The sequence below is a fragment of the Bombina bombina genome, chromosome 5 (genome assembly GCF_027579735.1).
Source record: "Bombina bombina isolate aBomBom1 chromosome 5, aBomBom1.pri, whole genome shotgun sequence".
In the NCBI taxonomy this organism is placed as follows: domain Eukaryota; kingdom Metazoa; phylum Chordata; class Amphibia; order Anura; family Bombinatoridae; genus Bombina; species Bombina bombina.
Genome location: NC_069503.1, coordinates 810,859,345 through 810,883,143, shown reverse-complemented (window position 1 = coordinate 810,883,143; position 23,799 = coordinate 810,859,345). Strand labels below are relative to the sequence as shown.

Genomic DNA, 23,799 nt, shown 5'->3' with positions numbered 1-23,799 from the left:
GATATATTGACTTCTTTATGAGACCCTTCCTTAGTTCATTGCCCTCCTATGTCCAGGATACTTCGGATGTCCTTAGGAAACTAGATGGTATTGAAGTTGATGATGACACCTGGTTAGTTACCCTTGACGTTGAGTCATTATATTCTTCGATCACTCATAATGTAGGGATTAGAGCTATCAGATTTTTCCTAGAACAAAGAGGACAGGATTTCCAGGCTCATACAGAGTTCGTCATTTCCTTGCTGCATTTAAACAGCCATGGGTGCCACATGCGCCCCCACATATGCCTGTTTACATCTTGGCCTGTGGGAGGCTCGAGAAATATTCTCGTGCTTTGAATCCCTGGTGGAGGCGCATGTGGCACTCTGGCTACGTTTTGTGGATGACATCCTTCTTCTCTGGAGAGGTAGCGGGGATCTTTTGGAGAATTTTTTGAGCATTTTGAATACAGATAATGGATATAATATTTTCCTCACTAGTGAAATCAGTCGTGATAAAGCTATATTTTTGGATTTATCAATTATTAAGGAAGGGAGACATCTAGTAACCAGGGTACATTGAAAGTCAACAACCACAAACAGTCTTTTACATGCAAGTAGCCATCATCCTGAAAATTTAAAAACTGGGATACCGGTGGGCCAGTTCCTCAGACTAAGGAGGAACTGCTCTGATGTTGATTTTGAAAAACAAGCTAGAGACATGTCCCGAAGGTTTTTAGATAGAGGTTACTCGAAAAGACAGGTAAAAAGAGCATGGGCACGAGCTAGAAATAGTGCAAGAAATGATTTGCTGTATAAAAAACGTGTAGCAAGGGAAGATGCTGATAAGGTACGATTTGATTACAAGGTTCAATTCACATTGGGGTAAATTGAGATGCATAATGAAAAAATATTGGCATATGTTAACCATTGATGCTGAGCTAAAAGAATATGTAGGAGACTATCCGCTCTTAACAGCACGTAGAGCCTTGAGCCTTAAGGATAAGCTGGTACAGAGTGAATATAGTAGGAAAAAACCTACATCTACATGGCTAAGTGAAAGAGGTAAATGGCAGGGCTGTAGCCCTTGTGGACATTGTGTGTATTGCAGGTTTATTCAGAAGACCTGCAAATTTGAAACCACAACAGGTAGACAGTATAAGATAAAACAATGGATTACCTGTAATAGCACAGGAGTCATTTACCTCCTACACTGTTCATGTCCCCTTTATTATATAGGGAAAACCAAACGTGACCTGAAAGACCGAGTGAGGGAGCATAGGGATGACATCAAGAACAAGGTGCAAGACAGTCCAGTGGCCAGGCACTTTGAAAGGTATCATAATTCAGATTTTACAATTATGAAAGTGACAGGGATACAACATATCAAACGGCACCGTCGAGGTGGTGATGTAGATAAAATGTTACTCCAAAATGAATCCCTCTGGATCTATCGATTAGATACACTGGCTCCAAAAGGTCTCAATGAAAAAATAGATTTCTCATGCTTTCTCTAAGGGGGAGGGGTCTATCTTTACAAAAGGTTTATATATATATATATATTTTTAATTCTGGCTAGCTACAAGATAAGCATAATGGTTGTACTATATCATCTCTCCCAAGTTTGTGATAAAGTGTCAAAAGCTATGTTACAATGTGTTTAGTGGGAGCTAGATTGCCAATTCCAGAAACACATTTCCCCGTTTTCTATTTGCGCAGTGATAAGAATTGAAATGTATGTGCGCAGATTGTGTTTTAATATGTTCATGATATGGTTGCTGTATTATGATGTTCTGTGAAAATGTTAATTAATGTTAGAACAGTATATAAAGGCTGTGTCAGCCACTATCAAGCATCCGATGAAGCCCTGAGGTCAGCCCACAAAGGGGAGGGGCGAAACGCGTCATGCCTGACGTTTCATGAGAGCGGCAACTTTTGAAGTAGTGGAATAACTTACCTGGCAGCGGTTAATGGAGTGTCCGTGTTCAAGGTGAATTTGTTTTACCAGCGCATACAACAGCAGCCTTGGTGCCTTTAAGCTTCTTTCTTGCAATCAAAAAGGTGCAGTGATAAAGAGGAGCTCTTTGTGCCGTGGATATACCGGAATCCGGTGCTGTTTAAACTCAGCTTGTCTTGGAACGGATATGTTGGAGATACATCCAGCAGGCTAAAGGAACATACCGCGAGTTGTGGTGAGGCTGCTTATGTTATCAGCTGGTTTACACAGGAACACTGGAACTTTCTTGTGGCAATCTATCCATTATTAAGGAGCATGTTATATACACTAAGTGCTCCGATTCTGGGACATTTGTTTCTCATTATCTAATGGCAACATTGTTGCAAAATTAAACACATAGTTTCAATAATTTTAAGGAAGCGTGTTGTTACACTTATGTGCTTTGTGGATATGTGTAGTAACTATGTGTTAGATTTATCATAGATACCAGGCCTGGTAATGTTTCATTCCTCATTTTAATTGCACGTATATGTTTTGGGGTGAATCAATGTCCCTTTAAACAGGGATTTAAGCAAAATAAACCACTTATTTTCTTTGACCTTTGAGTGCCGCCTTGTCATTCTTTTGCATAGCCAGAGACAATAATGGCTATGTCTTTTCTTATTTAATATATTGTATAAAATGGCATTTTAGTCAAAAGACTAAGACTAAATCGAAATTTGCCGTCAAAATTCATCGGGATGGCAAGTTGACCCTTCTACTGCTGTCCGAAGAAGCTTGACCAAGAATGGTCTTTGTAGAAGGGTAACAGCCAAGAAACTTCTTTTTCTGAAGGGGAATAGGGTGAAAAGGCTAAGATATGCTAAAGATCACAAAGATTGCAATGCCATTCAGTGGAAAATATTATGGAGTGAAGAATCCAAGTTTAAAATTGTGTCCTATCGTTGACAATATGTGAGAAGAAGAGTTGCAGAGAGATGGAAGAATGAGTGCTTGCGGCCTTCAGTGAAACATGGTGGAGGGTCTGTCCTGGTTTGGGGCTGCTTTTCTGCCAGTGGTGATGGTGATTATTGTCTGAATTGATGGGATCATGCATGCTGTTAAATACAAACAGGTTTTAATTCTTCATGTCATTCCTTCTGGAAAGCACCTGATTGGTAATGGTTTTATTTTTATGCATGGTAACGATCTCAAGCACACTGCTAATACAGTGAAATCATATTTGGAAAGAAAAACAGCTGATAAAACAGACAGTCATGGACTGGCCTCCACAGAGTCCAGACCTGAATATTTTATAGAGGATGTATGGTCTCACCTGGACAGAGAGAGAAATAAGACAACCTAAATCTAAAGAACTCTGGGAAGTGCTAAAAGAAGCCTGATATATATCAGAAGTTTACTTCAGGACAGTCTCCCAAAAGAGTTAAAAATTTGCTTAGTGACAAGGGAGGTCACACTGGATGGTTATTAAAACTTTACTAAAAAAAACAAATATAATGGTATTTATGTATTTTTTTTTTTTAAACTTATTTTTCTTAAACAGGGAGAGTCCACAGCTGCATTCATTACTTTTGGGAATTCAGAAGCTGGCCACCAGGAGGCGGCGAAGACACCACAGCCAAAGGCTTATATACCTCCCTCAGTTCTCTCATCCCCCAGTCGTTCTTTGCCTTTCGTCACAGGAGGTTGGCAGAGAAATGTCGGAAGATTCAAGATAGTTTCTTATGGAGGGTAGTACTCTTCGGAATGGGATTGGAGTTTTAAGTAGTTCTGTAAGCCTCTCAGTGAGAGCATGGATGAAAGTTAGGGTCCGGAGATGCAGGGAGTGTCTTTCTTTGAAACCATCCCGACTCATATTAACAGCTCAGTAGCAATCGGCGTTGGCGAGTTTCGCTGCCTGCTTTATCCACTCAAGTCCATGTCAGAAGCGAGGCTACTCTCTGTCACACTTGAAGGGCCGTGTTCCTGTTCCACAGTGTAGATTCCGGTAAGATTGTTTCATTTTACTTAAACATAAAATGTAATCTAAGAAGTCAGGGTCTCAGTTGGACTCCTTTAACTTATGGAACCGAGGGTTAATATCTCCTGAGGGGGGTTATTGAGCTGTGGGGACTTTAATCATGTTTGTTATGTGATTCTATCTGCTGATGTGTAGTGATATTTGTGGCTATATCTGAACATAACAGTCTTTTTTTTTTTTTTTTTTTGTCAGGCTACGTGGCCCTTGTGGCTTTGACACGTTTTTTTCTTTGGCCTGCACGGTGTACCTTGTGACCAGGCATGTTCACGTTTCTAGTCACCATTTCCGTATTCCTGACTGCGTGGCGACGGAGAGAGTCTGTTTCGCTAGTTGTCTGGGTCATAGGAGCTGGTGAGTGCCCCAGCCAATGGAGGTGTAAGGTGACCGAAACAGGGAGCTTGGAGTCCGCCGAGCCATCCCCCCCTGGGGACCCCATATCACGTGTGGTGAGTACCCTAGATCCTCCTTTGGCTACGCAAGCAGGTGTCCCTAATGCCGTCACCCCTTCTCCAGAAGGCAACTTGTTTCCTCCAGAGGTTACGGCACGGTTCCGTGTGGCCATTTCTTTGGCATTGGCGCATTTACATCTTCCAGGGCGGGAGAAGTTGGGAAGATAGGTCAGTGTTCGGTTAACCAGTGCTCATCAGGCGGGGGATTGTCTGGGTCAGATCAGCCCTCTGGGGAAGCGGTTGCCTCTGAGGCTTCAGACACCCAATCCTCGGGGTCAGGGTCAGTTCCTCCGGCTGAGGTAAGTTTTGCCTTTCATTCTAGACTGGCGTGCCTTCGTGTCCTGCTGCTGCATGTTTTGGCAGTGCTGAAGGACCCCAGTCCTGATGGTTGAGGGGTCCTCTGTCTTCTGTCCCGGATGGCAAGCTGGGTTAGATGTGGGGGGATGAAGTTAATCTCCTGGTCGTCTCCAATTTACCTTTTCATTTGGGGTATTTTATTCTAGCTCTGAACTTTGGGAGAATGGGGTTTCTGATTGGCTGGTCCTGTTAGTGTACCCATTTTTCTTGGGCCTTCACCTGCAATTTTTTTTTTTTTTCCCGATTAGGATTTTTTGTTTTTAAAAGCTCATGTTTGCTATAGTTTCCCTGTTGGGATACATCTCTTCTCTGGAATTTGATACTAACTATTTTGTGGTTGCTTGGCACTTCTGCGGAAGTTGCATGTTAAGGTGTTACATAGTTCTATATATCCTTTGTCGATCCCTAATGTAGTTTAGATTTTTCTCTGACCTGGTTGAGTTCCGGAATGCCCTCTTTAGCAGGCTGGTCCTGGTCGGGCGCTGGTTTCTGTTCCTTAAGGTCTATACCTTCCACGTGGTGCTGCTGTATCTGGCTGACCTGGTTGGGTGGTGAGTTGCTCTTACATGAGAAGTGTTATGCTATGTTTCCTCCTTCAGAACTGATAAATCTTCCCCTTGGGATAGGATTTTCATGGAGAGGAAATCCATGAGTTTAATAATTTTTGTTTTAAGACTCTGCCCTTGACGGGACTAAGAGGCAGCCTTTTTCGTGGATTGACGACAGGCTGGTTTGCGTTGATTCTTTTTGGGTGGGGCATCAAGGGGTTTGTACTCAGTCCTCTTGGTCCTGCTCCTGATTGTTGGTGGTGTTTCGGAAGCAGATCCTGCTACGAAGGGTTCCGAAGGTTCTTTGACCTAGAGCTAGAATCCTTAATTTCCCAATTGGACTGGAGGTTTAGATGACTCCTTAAACATCTGGAGTACCAGGTTGGTGGGGATTTTTATATCCCCCCTAGGATATTCCTTTTGTCTTCTTCTTTCTTTTTTTCTTTTTTACTTTTTTTCCTTCCTTGGTACCTTTTTCCCTTCTAGGGATGGTTGTGGGGTCATTGGTTCTGGAAGTTCGGGCATTTTTGGCTTATTTTCTTCCTCATGCTGCTTCTCGACTGCTCCCATATTTTTGTGGGTTCTGGAGAATGCGTTGGTCTCCTTTTTGTCCTGGAACTACCTTTTCTTACAATATATCGGTTTGATAGGTCGTTTACTGGGATATCAATGCTCGTTCGTTTTCTCCCTTGGTCTAGGGGGATTACCGAGAGGTTGATCCAGATGGATTGTTTGGAGACTATATTGCAGACTCTGTTGCAGAGGTGCACTATTTCTTGTCAGCTTCTTAGCTGTTGGTCTTGGTGGTATTCTCCCTCGAATTTGGAGGAATTATATTCTGTCTCTGGGATGCTTCAGGAACGTCCAGTGTCCTAGGACTTTTGGATGTGGCTGCGATGGCATTTCCTAGAGTTCTCCGTCTGAGGTGTTCCTATGGTTCATCAGGGGTTCCAAGTTTGGACAAGGTCTGGTTTCTGGGTGCCCGGTTTTTCTGGACCTGGTCTAGGATATCTGTCCGGACCTCCTAGTTGGATCCTGAGTACTTCAGTCCTTACGATCCTGAGACATCCGCTTGCTCCTTTAGATGTTGTCTTCTCTTATCGGAGACTTGGAAATGGCCTGATGGTTAGTTTGATCTTTTATTTCAGCTACTTCCACTCTAGAGGTGGGATCGCTGGCTATTTGTCTACCCATCCGGCTGTTGCAGCCGGATGGTGCCTCTTCAGTCGGTTTTGTTTTTGCTGTCTGACGCATGCTCCGTGCCTGTGGGTGGGTGAGCAGTTGTCTTTCGCTTTCCCCTCCCCTTAATGGGGTTGGGGTATACCGATATATCCACCTGGGGAGTGTACCTTCTTGTAAGGAAGGGAACTGAGTTTGGGTTCTGGAACCCGAGATCGTCCTATGTTCTGTTCTGGCTTAGTAGTTTAGCATGCCAGTCTTGTTTAATATGGTCGGGGTTGCCTTTCTTTTTGATAGCGTTTTAGTACTTCCTTTTTGGAGTTCTGGTTGGTCCGGGGAATTATTTATTCCCCTGCCTTCGGACATACCAGTCGTTTGGTGCTGGGTCCATTGCCTCGATGATGCAGCCCATGTAGCCTAAGGGTTGGCTTTGTGGCTTTGCAACTCCAGGGTTGTTGGTTCGTATCCAGCTGCTGGTGCTGGTTTATCCTTTTAATGGTCTGAGGTCTGTGGGTTCGTTTGAGCCTTGACAGTGTTTCTTCTCCAGATCATGTGATCTCTCCATAAGTGGAGTGTAGCGTAGTTTTTTACTCAGCAGGGAACTGTTCTCTGCTAGGTTTTGGATGCTTTCCTGCTTTCCCTCTTTTTCCCTGGGAGGGAGTGGGTTCCTGTACTTCTTAGAAGGTTCCCTCTGTGGGAGTTCCTGGTGCAGTTCCCAGCTGGATAGGCTAGTTGTGTCACTGGTGTCTACTAGACTTGTGTCGCAGCGTTGGAGCCTGGGGCTTCATCTTGAACACGATAAGTTCTTATGGTGCTAATTTTAGGCAGTTCTGGGGAGTGACTGTTTTTTCCTCTATTGCTCTTTCATGAGTGCGGACAGCACTGTGTGTGAGGTATGGGAGCTGCTTTGTCCCTCTGAATTTTCATAGGGACATTTCATGGTCCTTTGGACTTGCATTCAGATAGGGGTAGTTTTTTTTTTTTTTCCCTTCCTTCTGTTCGGTCGTTGGAGTTCATTCTCTATGCATGTTTTGTCTTGTTGCTATCTTGGGTTTCGCTTGACTTTGGCTGGGGTTCCTTTTTACCCTAGTTGCTGAGCTTTTAGATCTCTTGAGTCTTTCCCTTTCTTATTCCCTTCTGGGAATATGTGGAATTGTTTGGGCTTGGAGCCTGCGGGACTTGCCTCTTTGGGGTCTTTGTGCTCGGTGGAATCTAGCGATTTTGAGAAGTCTCTATTTGGGCCTTGCTGGATTTAACTGATGGGCAGTTACTTAGTCCTTTGAGTTTTTGTCCTTCTGTTCAGCTTTTTTTTTTTTTTTTGATCTGGTTGGGTAATTTCAGGCTGTGGTGCCCTTCGAATGGGCTCCCTCATCTACCTGCCCTTTTTTGCATTCAGTGTCCTCTATAGCTTGGGCATCATTTTCCCAAAAGTAATGAATGCAGCTGTGGACACTCCCCGTTTAAGAAGAAAAACATACATTATGCTTACCTGATAATTTTTTTTTCTTCTGACTGGGAGAGTCCACAGTTCCCCGCCCATGTTTTTTTATGTGGGGCGGCCATATTTTAGTTTTTTTTTATTATTCTGGTACCTTTTTTTTTTCACCTGATATTTCTCCTACTGTTTCTTGTTCCCTCGGCAGAATGACTGGGGGATGAGGAAAGTGGGTGAAGTATTTAAGCCTTTGGCTGGGGTCTCTTTGCCTCCTCCTGGTGGCCAGGTTCTGAATTCCCAAAAGTAATGAATGCAGCTGTGGACTCTCCCCTTTGGAAGAAAAGAAAATTATCAGGTAAGCCTAATTTATGTTTTTGTGTCGGTAACACAGTAATCACTTCTGTAGAAACATTTTTGCTAATAGAAATATATTGCAAAATTCTTCTAAGTTTAAATTCATGGAAATGAGGTCTTACATTGATCTAAGCATCTAGCTGGGTTATGCAAACTAAAGCATAATCACATATATTTATATGCACTCTAAATAGCTTCTCTTTGGTGTTGAAGGAGGAAAACTGACAAATTATGATTGCATTGTACGTTTTATTTTCCGTTTTAATTTTAAGAGGGGTTTTAATTTCAATGCCCCATTAAATAGAAATCTATGAAACAATACATTTTAAAGGAGGCTGTGGAAACTAATGGCAAGTCTTACTGGTGGAGGCAAGGAGTTCCATATAATAGGTGCATTTCTGAAATAATCGTGAGGAAGTAATGAGATGAGGAAGGAAGTAGGTCATGGGCAGAGCAGAAGGGGCATTGGTTGGTGAGTATTTGCAGAAAGGGCAGAAATAATGGAGGATGCAGTGTTGGTGAGGGCTTTGTATGTTTGGGTTAGAATTTAAAATTTTATTTTTCAGGCTAATAGAAGCCAATGGATAGATTGGCAGAGAGGTACAGCAGATGTGTATAGAAAGAGTCTTGCAGAATCGTTTGTGATGGATTGTTTTAGGTACAGGAGGTAGCTTGGGAGGTTAGGATAGAATTGCAGTAATCAAGAAGGGAAATCACTGAGTAAATAAGAATCTTAGATGTGTCTGGACTGAGGAAGTGACAAATCTTAGAATTTTTTTTTTTAAGGTGGAAGTTGCAGGAGTTGGCGAAGGACGTAATGTGAGGAGCAAAATGAGGTTCTGAGTCAAATATGATCCCAAGGCACCGGGCCTGGGGGGCAGAGGTGATGAGTTATCCACAATAAGTGAGATTTGGGGAACGGGGTGACTGGAGGAGGAAATAGGAGCTCAGTTTTAGTGATAATCAGCTTTAGGCAACGAGATGTCATCCAGAATGAGATACTAGATAGGATGTTGGTGGATGAGTCAGCAGGGAAGAGGATATGTCTTGTGCAGAAAGATTTATTTTGGTGTTATCAGGGGATACTGAAACCCACAGGACTTGATTACCAAGCCTAGAGATGTTTAGACCAAAGAATAAACTAAAATACTATAAATATGCCTTCTACCTGTCTTAAAATCATCTCTTGATAGTTGGTGTTTGACCTTTTAAGTTACGGTAGCTGCTATAGCTTGAAAAGGGAACCTTTAAATTTCTTCCGTCAATGTCCCTTTATGTGCCCTTATTTATAGATGCACAAAAAAAAGTTATTTTAACGGTTTCTAGTATCTTAAAACTAAATAGTACTAAGATGTTTTTAATTTTTTTAGAGATTGAAAAAATCCTGGCTTCATTTTTTCATCTTTTCCCCAGTAATGTTGCAGCCATTTGACTATGACCCGAATGAAAAGAGTAAACACAAGTTTATGGTGCAGACGGTATTTGCTCCACCAAATATATCTGACATGGAACTTGTGGTAAGTAGTTGATTTCAACAGCCCATGAACATGTATTCAATATTTATTTTTTTCCAATTGATTTTTCACTTTATTGCTGAGTTAATACTTATTTTTCTCTTGTTTTGTTGTGTGATAGCATGATGCTAAGTATAGATACTAATGGATAAGCAGCTATTACTTGGGTCCCAAGGGTAAAAAATTCACCATCATGGAGAGAAATTGTGTTCATTTTCATGTTCCCATCCATGCAGATCAATAATTCTTTTCTTTCTAATGGCAGTACACAGTCATTCTTAACCTATGGGAAATACTCCACCTGGCCACCTGAAGGAGGCAAAGACATCCCAAACAGAGCATTAAATATACCTCCCACCTCCCCTTCCTTCTCAGTAGTTCTTTGCCTCGTTTCATGGAGCGTAGGCAGAGAGACGTGCTCTGCTTAAGATTCTGATTTTGTCTTTAAGGGATTGTTTCCTGCAAGAGAGGACAGGGGAGTTGTAGAAAGCCATGTAATTATCTTAGAGTTTTGGTGTATTTTTAGCTACTTGTGGTTGCAGGGAAGTTCATATGCCTCCTCCAGTAGTCATACGTTATGCTCCCTTTGGGGCAAACAGTGTTGGTAACACTGATTTCCTCTTTGTATTACACGACTCCTGCTGGAAGGTAGAAGCTGGGTAAGTCCTGATCATATACAAAAAAAAGGAACAAACGAGTAAGCTCAACCTTACATTAATTATTACAATTAGTGAAGATAAGGGTATGCTGCCTGGTAGAACAATATATAAAACGCAAGTATGAAGTAAAGTGGCGATACCAGTATAAGGTATAACCAGAAAGACCAGGGGAAAAAAGCAATCACCTTAAATAAGAGAAACCAATGAATTCATATATCAAAATTTAATCAAAAGATAACAAACACCAGATCCTAAATTGATGTTACAAATAAACACAGAAACACACATAGAACAGACAAACAAACAAACACATTGGCCCCTCATTCAGCTCAAAAAACCTAAACCTAAGCCGGCAGTACAGTACCAACGTTGGTGAAAAAAATGTAGCATACACTACTATAAACAGCAGCAGTTGTAAATCCACATGTAGATAAAGAAAAAGTGACAAATGGTGATGAATGATTATCTTTTGATTAAATTTTGATATATGAATTCATTGGTTTCTCTTATTTAAGGTGATTGCTTTTTCCATTGGTCTTTCTGGTTATACCTTATACTGCTATCACCACTTTTCTTCATACTTGTGTTTTATATAAGTCCTGATCATAGTCCCTTGTCCTCAATGGCTTGTTACCTATCAAGTTGATATCAGGGACAGTCTGTTAATTTTGATTCCTGAAAGGGGCTATAAGAGAAACCGGTGAATTACAATATATCTGTTTTCTCTTCCTATCTCAGATGTTTTGACAGCAATCTGGCTGATGATATACCATCCTACATGTTTTATTAAGGGGCACTAGTAGTGTTTGGTTTAATGGATTTTACTCCTCCCATAACTCATTATGGAGTTAAATACTGTATATCCGCCTGCTCAATTATGCCACGCTTGCTTAACATCTGTTTCGCAGTCTCATTCTGGGGGTCCTGGTCTCCGACACCTTAATCTACCCCTGGACATTTTCTGGAGTCGAAGACCTTATTCCCGGATATGCCAGTTTTAAAGCTTCAGGGGGCGGTGCATAGTCATACACAGGCAGTGCTCAGCAACCCCGTTTCTCAGCCTCAACTCGGCGTTGGGACGTTTCGCAATGATTTTGCAGCCCATTTACAATCTGCAGTTTCTGCTGCCCTGAGGGCTATGCCAGTTGCAGGTAAGAGGTAAGCGGTAGGTTAAACACTGCTCATCTGAGTGAGTCTAGGATCAGCAGTTCTGTTGGAGCTGCGGCGGTCAGTCCTATGCAACTTCCTGAAGTTGACAATTCCTCAACTAGTTCAAAAGGAAACCTTTCATCCTCTAGCTTCTGGAGAGCCAGAAAGGGACTCTGAGGCTATTACTTTTAGATTTAAAATTCAACGTCTAAGATATTTAGTTAGAGGTTTTACTCACTCTAAATGTACCTGAGTCTAAACCCTCAGAGGAAAAACAGGTACCCAAATTAGATATAGTTTTTAAAACTAAGGTAACAACCCCTAAAGTGTTTCCAGTACCCTCTTTGGTAGCAGACATATCCAAAGAATGAGAAAAACCTAGTGTTAGCTTCTCTTCTTCCCCAAGTTTTAAAAGGATGTTTCCTGTTCCCGATAGCCATCTTGAGGTGTTGAATACTGTCCCTAAGGTAGATGGAGCCATTTTTACCTTGGCACAGCGCTCTACTATCCCTCTGGAAGATGGTACATACTTTAAGGACCTACCGGATAGGGTTTTCAGAGAGCTTTTCCTGCAAGGAGGCCTGCTTTTCCAACCTGCTGTAGGTATGGCGGTGGTGGCTGGGGCTGCCACCTTTTCGTGGTGATTCTTATCTGAACTGATTTTAGTAGAATCCCCTTGGGAGAATATTCAGGACTGCATTCAGGCTTTAAAAACTGCTAATTCCTTCATTTGCGATGCCTTTATCCAGATAGTTTGTCTCAATGGCAAGAACTTTGTCTTCTGTGTTAGCTAGGAGGGCTTTCTGGCTAAAATCTTGTTCAGCGGACATGGTTTCCAAGTCTGTTACTATCTTTTGGCCTTTTAAGGCAAATTCTTATTTGGCCCGGGTCTGGATTTCATCATTTCTACGGTCACGGGCGGAAAGGGTGCGTTCCTTCTCACGGGATAAGAAAGCTAGATCCAAGGGATGTCCTATAGGATGTTTTTGCTCCTTTCGTTCGAACAAGACACAGAGAAGCTCTTCCACAACCATGTCTGAATGCCCATGGGTACCTTTAAAGCCAAATCCAGTGTGTAACAAGCAGACCAAGAAATCAACCCCAAACACAGTCAGCATGAAGGGGCGGCACCCGACCTGAGCTCAGGTCAAGTAGGGGGCAGATTATCTCTGTTTCAGGAAGTTTGGGCTCACTCTTTTCAGGATCCTTGGGTCCTGGAAATCATATATCAGGGATAGCAAATAGGTTTACAATCTCGCCATCCATGGGGCAGGTTCCTCCTATGAAGGATCTCCGGTAATCTGGAAAAAAGAAAAGCCTTCATACACTGCGTGAAAGATCAGGTATTTATTGAAGTTGTTGTCAGAGTGCCTCAGGCAGAGAGAGGAAGAGGATTCTATTCAAACCTCTTCATAGTTCCCAAAAAAGAAGGTAACCTTTTGTCCAATCTTAAACCTGAAGTGCCTCAACAAGTTCTTAAGGGTACCTTCCTTCAAAATGGAGACCATCAGGTCAATTCTTCCTCTCGTGCAGGAGGGTCATTTCATGCATCTGAAGGATGCATACCTTCACGTACCTATTCACAAGATCATCACCAGTACCTATGTTTTGCTCTCCTTGACAAGCATTACTAGTTCATAGCTCTTCCATTTGGTTTAGCTATGGCTCCCACAATCTTTACAAAGGTTCTTAGGTCCCTACTTACTGAATTGCTTTGGCACCATACTTGGGCGACCTCTTGGTTCAGGTGCCATCTTTATATTTAGTGACGTCTCGCACAGAGAAGTTACTCTGGTATCTTCGGACGCATGGCTGGAAATTAAAACTGAATAAGTTCCCCCTCTCCCAACACAAGAGTGAACTTTCTGGGAATCATCATAGATTCTATCCTCATGCGTATCTATCTCCTAAATAAACGCAGGGAGGTGGTAGGTCTTACGATTGCATCTTCGGACGACATTCTTTTTCCTCACTTTCATCTGAGACCTCTGCCATTCCGTTGTTTGAGCATAAAATGTAATCATTTAGACCTGTCTTGGGTAATATTTCTGGGTCCAGAGATGAGTCTCATACCTGGTATCAAGAACCAGTTCTTCAGGGCATGTGCTTCCTGTGCCCATCTTGGGATATCCTATCAACAGATGGTAGTTTGACAGGCTGGGGTGTTGTGTGGGGTTCTCTGAGAGCTCAGGGGACCTGGCGTCCAGAGGAAGGTATCCTTACCATCCACATTCTGTAACCGAGGGCCATCATCAATGCTCTTTAGTCATGGCCTCAGATGTGTTCCGTCCGTTTTATTAGATTTCAATTGGACAACATCACTACATTGGCCTATGTCAATCACCAGGTCAGAACTTGCAGTTTTCTGGCGATGCGGGAAGTGTCTTGTATCCTTCAACGGGCAAAAGACATATCAATGCCAATATCAGCAATCCACATTCCAGATGTGGACAATGGGCAAGCGGACTTTGTGAGCAGACAGACTGGTCGCTAAACCAGGAGGTGTATTGCAAGATGGCTCACAGGTGAGTGTGGTCGGAGATAGATCTGATGGCTTCCTGTTTCAATGCCAAACTACCGAGGTACTGATCGAAAGTTGGTTGACGCCTTAGCAGTTCCATGGCATTTCAATCTAGTATCTTTTCCTCCAATTGTTATGCTCCCTTGAGTAATAGCTTGAATCAAACCGGAGGGATCTTCAACGATCCTGTTAGCTCCTGCGTGACCACGCAGGACTTGTTATGCAAACCTTGTAAGAATGTCTGCTCCTCAGTGGAGGCTACTTCAGAGGCCATACCTTCTGGCGCAAAATCGGTTCTATCAAAATCTAGATGCTGACTGCGTGGAGATTGAACGCATAATATTGTCCCAGTAAGAATTCTCTGAGGTGGCGATTTGATACTCAGGCAAGAAAACCTGTTACCAGACGTATTGACCATAAGGTGTGGAGGGCTTATTTGTCTTGGTGTGCGGAACATGGTTTCCCTTGGCACCAAGTGAAGACTCCATGTATCCTTCAGTTTCTACAAGATGGTTTGGAGAAGAAAATGTCGGCTAGTTCTCTTAAAGGTCTGATTATGCTCTTTCTGTTTTGTTGAATAAGAGGTTGGCTCGTTTTCCAGATGTTCAGTCGGTTGTTCAAGCTATGGCTAGACTTAGACCTGTTTTCAATCCTCTTTCTCCCCCATGGAGCCTTAATCTTGTTCTTAGAGTTCTACACAGGCTCCGTTTTGAGCCAATGCATTCTTTTGATTTCAAGTTGCTAACTCGGAAAGTTTCTGTTGGCTATTCCCTCTGCTCGTAGAGTGTCAGAATTGTCTGCCCTCCAGTGTGACCAGCCTTATCCGAATAGAACACAAAATAAGGCGGGTCACACTGGAGGGCAGACAATTCTAACATCAATCCTAAGGAGTGGTTGTTGCATGATCTGGATGATGTTAGAGCTTTAAAGTTCTATCTTCATGCCTCCAAGGATTTTCATCAATCATCCTTGTCTATCCTGTACTCCTGGTTAGTGCGTCAGAAAGCCACAGCTGTCACTCTGTTCTTCTGGCTCAGAAGTTTGATGCACATGGCTTATATAGAAGCGGGTCAGCAGCCTCTATCACAGATTACGGCACATTCTACTTGTGCTGTCTCCTTCCTGGGCTTTCAAGAATGAGGCTTCAGGGTGAGAGGCGGAGTAGGTGGAGTATGCGCTGTGTCGGCATCTTGGCGCCTCTGAATTAAAACACAGTGTGGGCGCAGTGATCCTTGGCCATAGCGTGCTCTAGGCCTGGATCGGAATTAGACAGTAGCGCCCCGAAGTCTACACTACAATGGCTCCTATGGTGGAGCAGCAACGGATGCGGTCTAACAGAGTATGGTCTGAATCGGCCTCGAAGTGTGTGATGTTAAGATACTCTATAGGCATGCTTACTTATATCAAGAATGAGGCTTCAGTTGAACATATATGTAAAACTGCAACTTGGTCTTAATCGCATACTTACATTAAATTTTACAGATTTTATGTTTTTGCCTCAGCTGAGGAATCTTTTTTTGGAAGGGAGGTTCTTTTTGCGGTAGTGCATAGTATTTAGGATTGCTTCCCCTCCCTAAAAATGTTCATGGACTTCACAGCTTAGGTATTGGTTTCCCATAGGTTAAAAATGAATTTGTGGACTCGGCCATTAGAAAGAAAATATAATTTATGCCTACCTGATAATTTTTTTTTCTTTCTTGGCAGTGAGAGTCCATAAACCCGCCCTGAATAATGTAGTGGCGGCAGTCTTATGGCACCTCTTTACCCCTTTTTATCTCTCTACTTTTCCTTATCCTCTCCTTGAACTACTTTGAGCGTAGGGTACGTAGGAGAGGGATTTAATGCTCTGTTTGGTGTGTCTTTGCCTCCTCCTGGTGGCCATTTAAAGTATTTTCCATAGGTTAAGAATGAATTAGTGGCCTGCCAAGAAAGAGAAAATAATTTATCAGGTAAGCATAAATTTTTATATTTTTTTTCAAGTTTGACTCGTATTTGATATGGGTCTCCCACAGTTGGGGGAGTACCAACATCTTTTAAACCACAAAGGGAAAACCTTTTTTTTTTTTTTATAGTTCCGAGATGGGTTTCTGGCTCTAATGATTTTGGGACACCTTTTTTGTATCTAGTTGTTTTTAAATATGGAATGTATTAGACTGCCACTGCTCAGTGTTTTATGTAGGTTATCAAAACATATCCAAGCCGAAAATTGATAAAGTCAAAATCCTTTGTTAGAACCTTCTTAAAACTCTAGCACAACTGTTACACCCAGTGTTCTCCCCAGGACCTTTGTTTTTTAGCGGGTGAATTAGCAGGCTGATTTTACTGACCACCGTAAACTAAGATTAGCCAGTATGAAAAATAATAATTTTATATTGCACAAATGATCATTCAATTCATATGTTAAATTATGCAATTTAAATTGTGCTTTGGATAGCTGAAAGTGATATAACATTAGAAAATATTACACAGCCCGCAACCGGCTACTTCATAATGCCACCCCAGGGCAGGCAAAATTTTCTGGGGGATAACACTGTACACCCACTGATGTATTTCATGCCGGAGACAACACTTTATATGAACCAGGTTACAATAACAATGGTCAGATTAAATTAAAATAGCTAAATTCATATCCGCAACTACTAATCACAAAGTTAGGATCAGAAAGACAGACACTTAAGTAGATAACACACATTAGCAATTGGTGTAAATTTAATGTAGCTTCAAATACCACTGAAGTAACTTATGGGTCTATGGATTTAGTCACATGCTATTATCTCATTTTATTTTAGGTACAGGTCCCTACCAGGCAGTTGTGAATTCCATGTCGTCCTAACAGCGCCTGGCTTTAACACTGTTAGGACAGCATGGAACATCCTACCATAATTGGAATCCTGCAGCTTCCCCCTTTGACGTAGGCAAGGACCGGCTGGGGGGGCACCCATTTAGCGTAGGCAGTCCCTCATGATCCAATCCTGGCCTTGAAATCGCACTATTGCATCGACAGTTGCGTGATTTCATTTGAACTAATACTGTTTACATCAGAACTTCGTTCCAATGTGAACACTATAGTACTGCCACAAAGGGGTTAAAACAAAACTATATTTCAGGAGACATTGCATACAATGTCCTATAAGACAAGGGGGAGAGGCGCCAAATAGTGTGACAACATAATAGATACGATCTGAAAGATAGGATGTGCAGATGGGTACTCGCAAAAGGCGTTGCACATCCAGTGCAATAACTAATGGACCGAGGCTTCAGAGCCGCTCGGCGGATCAGGCAGGACAGCTGGATAACCATGGAACTCCTCTCTGATGACGTATCTCAACCTGGGCTGAACGTAACCAATCAAGAAGTAGCACCTACGATAGGTCTTAAAACTTTTGCTTTCTCGGTCTTCCATTTTGATAAGATAGGTCTCATATGCCTGGGTGCTCCCTTGTTTTTTTTCCTCCAAAAGCATTTTATTTTTTTTAAAATCATTGATTTTTATCCACCTTGAATTTGGGGCATTTAATAGGAGACTATCTTTATTTCACAATTGTTTTGGACGTCTATTATAATTATTTAGAGAGACTCCTTATTTATAATTTCTTGATTATATTGGAAAGGGTTTTTATTAAGAGTAACTGTTTTGTGAACAAAAAAGAATGTTGTTGCATTTTGTAGAATCAGTCTGTTGTATTTTTTAAGTGTATACAATTTGTATTAGTTAGGTTTGACTTTGGTTTTTAAACTTGCACAGATGTGTGTTTATTCCTTCCTAAGATAGGGAGAGTCCACGGCTTCATTCCTTACTGTTGGGGAAATACAACACCTGGCTACCAGGAGGAGGCAAAGACACTCCAGTCAAAGGCTTAAATATCCCTCCCACTTTCTCATTACCCCAGTCATCATTTGCCTTTCATCACGATAGGTGGTGGTAGAGAAGTGTCAGAAGACTTAGAGAGTCCTGTAAAAAGTGTATCTGCCCTTCGAGATAGGACTGGAGTTTAAAGTAGTCATGTCAACCTATCAGTGAGAGTATTGATGAAAGTTAGTCTGGAGATGCAGGGAGAGTTTTTCTGCAAAACCAGACTACTGCTAACAGCTCCTAAGCAATCAGTGTTGACAAGTTTTACTGCCTGCTTTCTCTCACTCAAGTCCATGTCAGTAGTGCTGCTATAAGACTGTCACACTTGAGAGGCTGTGTACTGTTCCACAGCATGGATCCTGGAGGTAAGATAGTTTCAATTTTTTACACCTAAAACGCTATAACAGGGTCACAGTGTGGCTCCTTTATACGTTGATAGGATCCAGGGTTAATATCCTCTGAGGGGGGTTTATTAAACAGTTGGGGTTAATATATCAGTATATTAACTATTTACATGCTGCTTTGTGTGATTTTATTTTCTAGGCTTATAGGCTGTTTTTGGCTGGAACAAACAGGTTTCACTTTCGTTTTTGAAAGTGTTGCACAGCTCCTATTAACTCGCTGTACCTTTCATAGCATGTGGTCTATGTTCATTTCCTCCATTCTGACTGATACTTCAACCTTAGTAGAGCGTTTCTTCTGTTTACTGTCTGGGTTTAGGAGGTGGTGAGTGCCCCAGCCATTGGGAGCATAGTTAAAAACTTATTTTTTTTTGTTCTTCTGTGGGTATAACCTGAGTTATGGAGGACTGACATGTTAGAAGGTACTAAATCATACCTGTTTATATTGTGAGGAGGCTATGTTTTTACCGCCCACTCAATTATGTTCCACATGCCTTAACACCGTTATAAAGTCTAAGAAGGGAGACACGCCTGCTTAGGCTATTAGTCCCTCTGAGCGTCTACCTCTCAGGACTTGGCCTCCCTTGAAATTACTACCCTTGCTACATTATCCACTCCACATGCAGTTTCCTTGTAGCACATCTAATCCTCCATCCGGAGGGGGCCTTCTTCCTGCAGACTTTGCCGCGCTGTTACCTCGCTCTAACAAATGCAAGAGAAAGGTTAAACATAGCTCTCCTGACCCAGAGTTATTTAAATATTTATCGGATTTAGCTATTATGTCCCAGTTATCCGATGAGTTAACCTCTGTAGCTTCAGAGGGTGAACTCTCTGGGTCGGAGTCCTTAGCGTCTAAGCCTCCTGCTGCTTTAGATTTAAAATTGAGCACTTGCATTTTTTTATTAAAGGAGGTTCTGTCTACGTTAGAGGTTCCAGAGGCCGCGCTGCCTGAAGAACCTTTGATACCTAAATTAGACAGAGTTTACGAAGACAGGAAAGTTCCTTTGACTTTTTTCCTGTGTCTGTTAAAATGGCGAACATTTTTAACAACGAACAGGAAAGAATTTTTAAAAAGTTGTTCCCGGACTTTCAACTGGATTTGTGGGGCTCCATTCCTAAGGTGAATGGTGCTATCTCTACGCTTGCTAAACGTACTACTATACCTCTTGAGGATAGTTATTCGTTCAGAGAGCCGATAGATAAGAAAATGGAAACCTTTCTGAGAAAGTTGTTTCAACATACAGGATTTTTTATTTACACCGGAGGCTGCAGTTGCTGTGGTTGCCAGAGCAGCTACCTACTGGTGCAGCTCTTTGCCGGAACTCATTGAGGTGAAGTCTCCCCTCGAGGATATTTTAAGACCGAATTAAAGCTCTGAGAATTGCTAATTCTTTTATCTGTGATGTGAACATGCAAATTATTCGCCTAAATACAAAGGCCTCTGGCTTTGCAGCCCTAGCCTGCCGGGCGCTATGTTGAATTCTTGGTCTGCAGATATGACTTCTAAGTAAAGACTCCTTTCTCTTCCCATCAAGGGAAAGATTTCATTTGGTCCAGGCCTGGACTCAATTAATTTTTTGGTTACCGGAGGCATGGGTGCCTTCCTACTGCAAGATAAGAAGAACAAGTCTAAGGGACAACAATCTTCTAATTTTCGTTCTGACAAATTCCAACGACAGCAATACTCCTCCAAGCCTGAGCAACCCAATAATACTTGGAAGCTGACTCAGCCCTGGATTAAGTCCAAGCAGAATAAGAAGCCTACCGAAAGCAAATTGGCATGAAGGGACTGCCCCCGATCCGGGATCGGATCGTGTAGGGGGCAGTCTGTCTTGTTTCAGACGCTTGGTTCAGGGTTGTACAGGATCTGTGGGTCCTGGAGGTCGTACTCAGGGATATAAGATGGGCTTCAAATCTCATCCGCCCTGGGGCAGATTCCTACTCTTGAACCTGTCTACAGACCAGAAAAGAGGGATGCCTTTCTAGGGTGCGTTCGGGACCTATCCTCCTCAGGAGTTGTCATCCCGGTGCCTATCGAAGAAAGAGATTTGGGGTTTTATTAAACTTTTTGTGGTCCCAAAGGAGGGAACTTTCTGCCCAATTCTGGACCTAAAGTGCTTTAAACAAATTTCTCAGTGCCCCTTCCTTCAAGATGGAGATGATAAGGTCCATCCTTCCTTTAGTTCAGGAAGGCAAATTTATGACCACTATAGATCTGAAGGATGCTTACCTTCATGCTCCAATCCACAGGGAATTCTTTCAGTTCCTGAGGTTTGCATTCCTGGACCAGCACTTGCAGTTTATTGCCCTCCCGTTTGGCCTAGCTACTGCTCCAAGAATCCTTATGAAGGTTCTGGGGGCTCTTCTAGCCGTTGCCAGAACTAAGGGTGTTACAGTAGCCCCATACTTGGACGATATTCTGGTACAAGCACCATCTTGTCATCTTACAGAAGAATAGAGTCCCTTCTCAGTCTTCTTCGATCACATGGATGGAAGATAAACTTGGGAAAGTGGGAAAGAGTTCTCTTATCCCAAGTACCAGGGTGTAATTCCTGTGTACTATAATAGACTCCATATCCATGAGGATATTTCTAACAGACCAGAGACGTTGCAAGCTAACTTCGGCATGTCTTGCCCTCCGGACCTCCTCGAGTCCCTCTGTGGCTCAGTGTTTCGAGGTGATTGGTCTCATAGTGTCCTGTATGGACATCATTCCTTTTGCCAGGTTCCGTCTCAGACCTTTACAACTGTGCATGCTGAGACAGTGGAACGGCGATCATTCTGATCTATCTCAACAGATTGTATTAGACAGCTGGTCGAGAGAATCGCTCTCTTGGTGGCTTTGTCCAGATCTGTCCCGAGGGACGTGCTTCTTAAGATGATCCTGGGAGACTACAGACACAAGCCTATCCGGATGGGGAGCTGTTTGGGGTGCCAGGAAGGCATGAGGGTTGTGGTCCTCCTTACATCCTTTTTCTAATTTTTACTAGTTTAATGTTTTTGCTTCGGCTGAAGCAGCTTTCGGGAGAAAAGTTTTGGAGGCTGTGGTGCCCTTAGAATAGGATCAGCCTCTTCCTTTTTGTTCCCTCCATTCAGTGTCCTCTGTAGCTTGGGTATAGTTTTCCCAACAGTAAGGAATGAAGCCAAGGACTCTCCCTATTTTAGGAAGGAAACTTAAAGGGACACTGAACCCAAATTTTTTATTTCGCGATTCAGATAGAGCATGCAACTTTCTAATTTACTCCTATTATCAAATGTTCTTATTTCTCTTGGTATCTTTATTTGAAATGCAAAAATTAAGTTTAGATGCCGGCCCATTTTTGGTGAACAACCTGGGTTGTCCTTGCTGATTGGTGGATAAATTCCACCAATGAACAAGTGCTTTCCATCATTCTGAACCAAACAAATAGCTTAGATACATTCTTTTTCAAATAAAGATAGCAAGAGAACAAAGAAAAAATGATAATAGGAGTAAATTAGAAAGTTGGTTAAAATTGCATGCTCTATCTGAATCAAGAAATAATATAAAAAGAAATTCCTGAGGAGGAAAAAACTTAAGAGGATGCGCTTGGAACACAGGTTATCAAAGTGGGACCTACCACTTTATGATTGGGTTTGTACCCGTATGCATAAATAAAAAAAAATATTTTTATAAACAGCACAGTGTTTGGTATGTGTAAAAAATTTATAATAATGACGAAAATAAATTGTGTGTAAAACAAGTGCTCAGGACAATTTGTGTATAATATTAGTGATACATTGAAATAATCAGATATCACAGATAAACAATGGCGCCCCTTGTTTATCTTCCATTCTGAATCAAGAAATAAACAATTTGGGTTCAGTGTCCCTTTAATTTATGCTTACCAGATAAATTCCTTTCCTTCTGGATAGGGAGAGTCCTCGACCCCCACCCGTTTTTTTTTTTTTTTTTTTGTCTAAGGGTGGCCCCCTATTTATCTTATTCTTCTGGCACCATTTATACCCTGATATTTCTCCTACTTTTCCTTGTTCCCTCGGCAGAATGACTGTGATAATGAGGAAGTGGGAGGGATAATTAAGCCTTTGGCCGGGGTGTCTTTGCCTCCTCCTGGTGGCCAGGTGTTTCCCAACAGTAAGCAATTAAGCCATAGACTCTCCCTATCTGGAAGGAAAGGAATTTATCTGGTAAGCATAAATTGTTTTTTAAAGTAAAAAAGAATAAAACCATAACTGAAATAGTTCATAGGTTCTAAACTAAATGTTCTTTCTTCTTTTTCTTTTTTTTGTTTAATCATTGTACGATCACAGTGGAAAGAGGCAAAACCTGATGACCTTATGGACTCAAAGTTGAGATGTGTGTTTGACATGCCACATGAACACGAGAAACCGGTAAGCTGAACCATGATATTCTGTAAACCTTTTAGTTAACTCCTAATCTTTTATAGGGCCCGATTCTGTAAAACTCGTCGTCATTGATAGAAATCATCAGCTTAGTTTATTGAGCATTATGTTATAAAGTTTGCCTCCCTCACATAAAGAATATTAGTGAACTACCTTTAATGAGATACAGTCCCCAAGGTAGAAATTGCCTTTAAAACAATCCTAGACAGGGCCTCAAAATATTGAGGCAACTTTTTAATAGAATTTTGCCAGACCCAGGGTGCTTTAAAGAATCAATCCCATAGTTGTTACAAGCCCATATATGTTACACCTCTAACAAAGACATGGATTGCTTTTGCTCAGTTATTATGGCATAGATAGATCTATTGAGACACCCATTCTACAACTATTTTTAAAAAAAAAATTTTGACCAGCACACGTGAAAATTTTTGTGTGGGTACCATTGGAGTATATAATTCAGATTTGAGAACAAAATATTGGCTGTACTCATAGGATGACTTGTAGACCATATTGAAATGGTAGTAGAAACAGTTTGAGAGAATACTAACAGCGCTACTGTTTGCAATTGGAGGCACACGTCTATAGTGACCCTGGGTATTATCCAGATAGAGGTATTTTCAAGTATTAATTTGCAATAGGGTTAATATAAATGCAAATACCAAGAGAAAATATTATACACAGCAATTATCGTCAGAAAAATTAATATAAAACATGGAAATAAAAATTGCTGTTAAAATGTCATACACGTCTCCTAATATAAGCGTGTAGCCACAAACAAAGTTACAATTAGTCCTTTACCGCTCCGTATTTGTACCACAATTGTTCTTTTATAGTTTTTTTGGCAGTGGTTCCCAAGGCAAACAAGATACAAACAAAAAAAAAAAAAAAAAATTGATTACAGACCGCACTTGGTTCAGTTCAGGTTGAAGCTGTTTTGCCGATGTCCACAGCGAGTACAAGGAAGGAGCGGGTGTCTCCTTACAGAAACTCCACAGATCTTGCTTGAATCTGATCAGGTGCTGCTGGTGTATCACGGGGCTTC

General features: G+C 41.8%; 1 protein-coding gene across 1 annotated transcript in view; it reads left to right on the top strand.

Moving 5' to 3' along the window:
* The window catches only part of VAPA (VAMP associated protein A), a 208,146-nt gene that overhangs the window by 117,873 nt on the left and 66,474 nt on the right, over window positions 1-23,799 (top strand). The window contains exons 3-7 of the mRNA XM_053715860.1: window positions 957-1,043; window positions 1,218-1,314; window positions 4,148-4,242; window positions 9,691-9,794; window positions 22,665-22,745. Of these exons, the coding sequence (XP_053571835.1) occupies window positions 957-1,043; window positions 1,218-1,314; window positions 4,148-4,242; window positions 9,691-9,794; window positions 22,665-22,745 (464 nt within the window). The remainder of the gene's footprint in view (window positions 1-956; window positions 1,044-1,217; window positions 1,315-4,147; window positions 4,243-9,690; window positions 9,795-22,664; window positions 22,746-23,799) is intronic.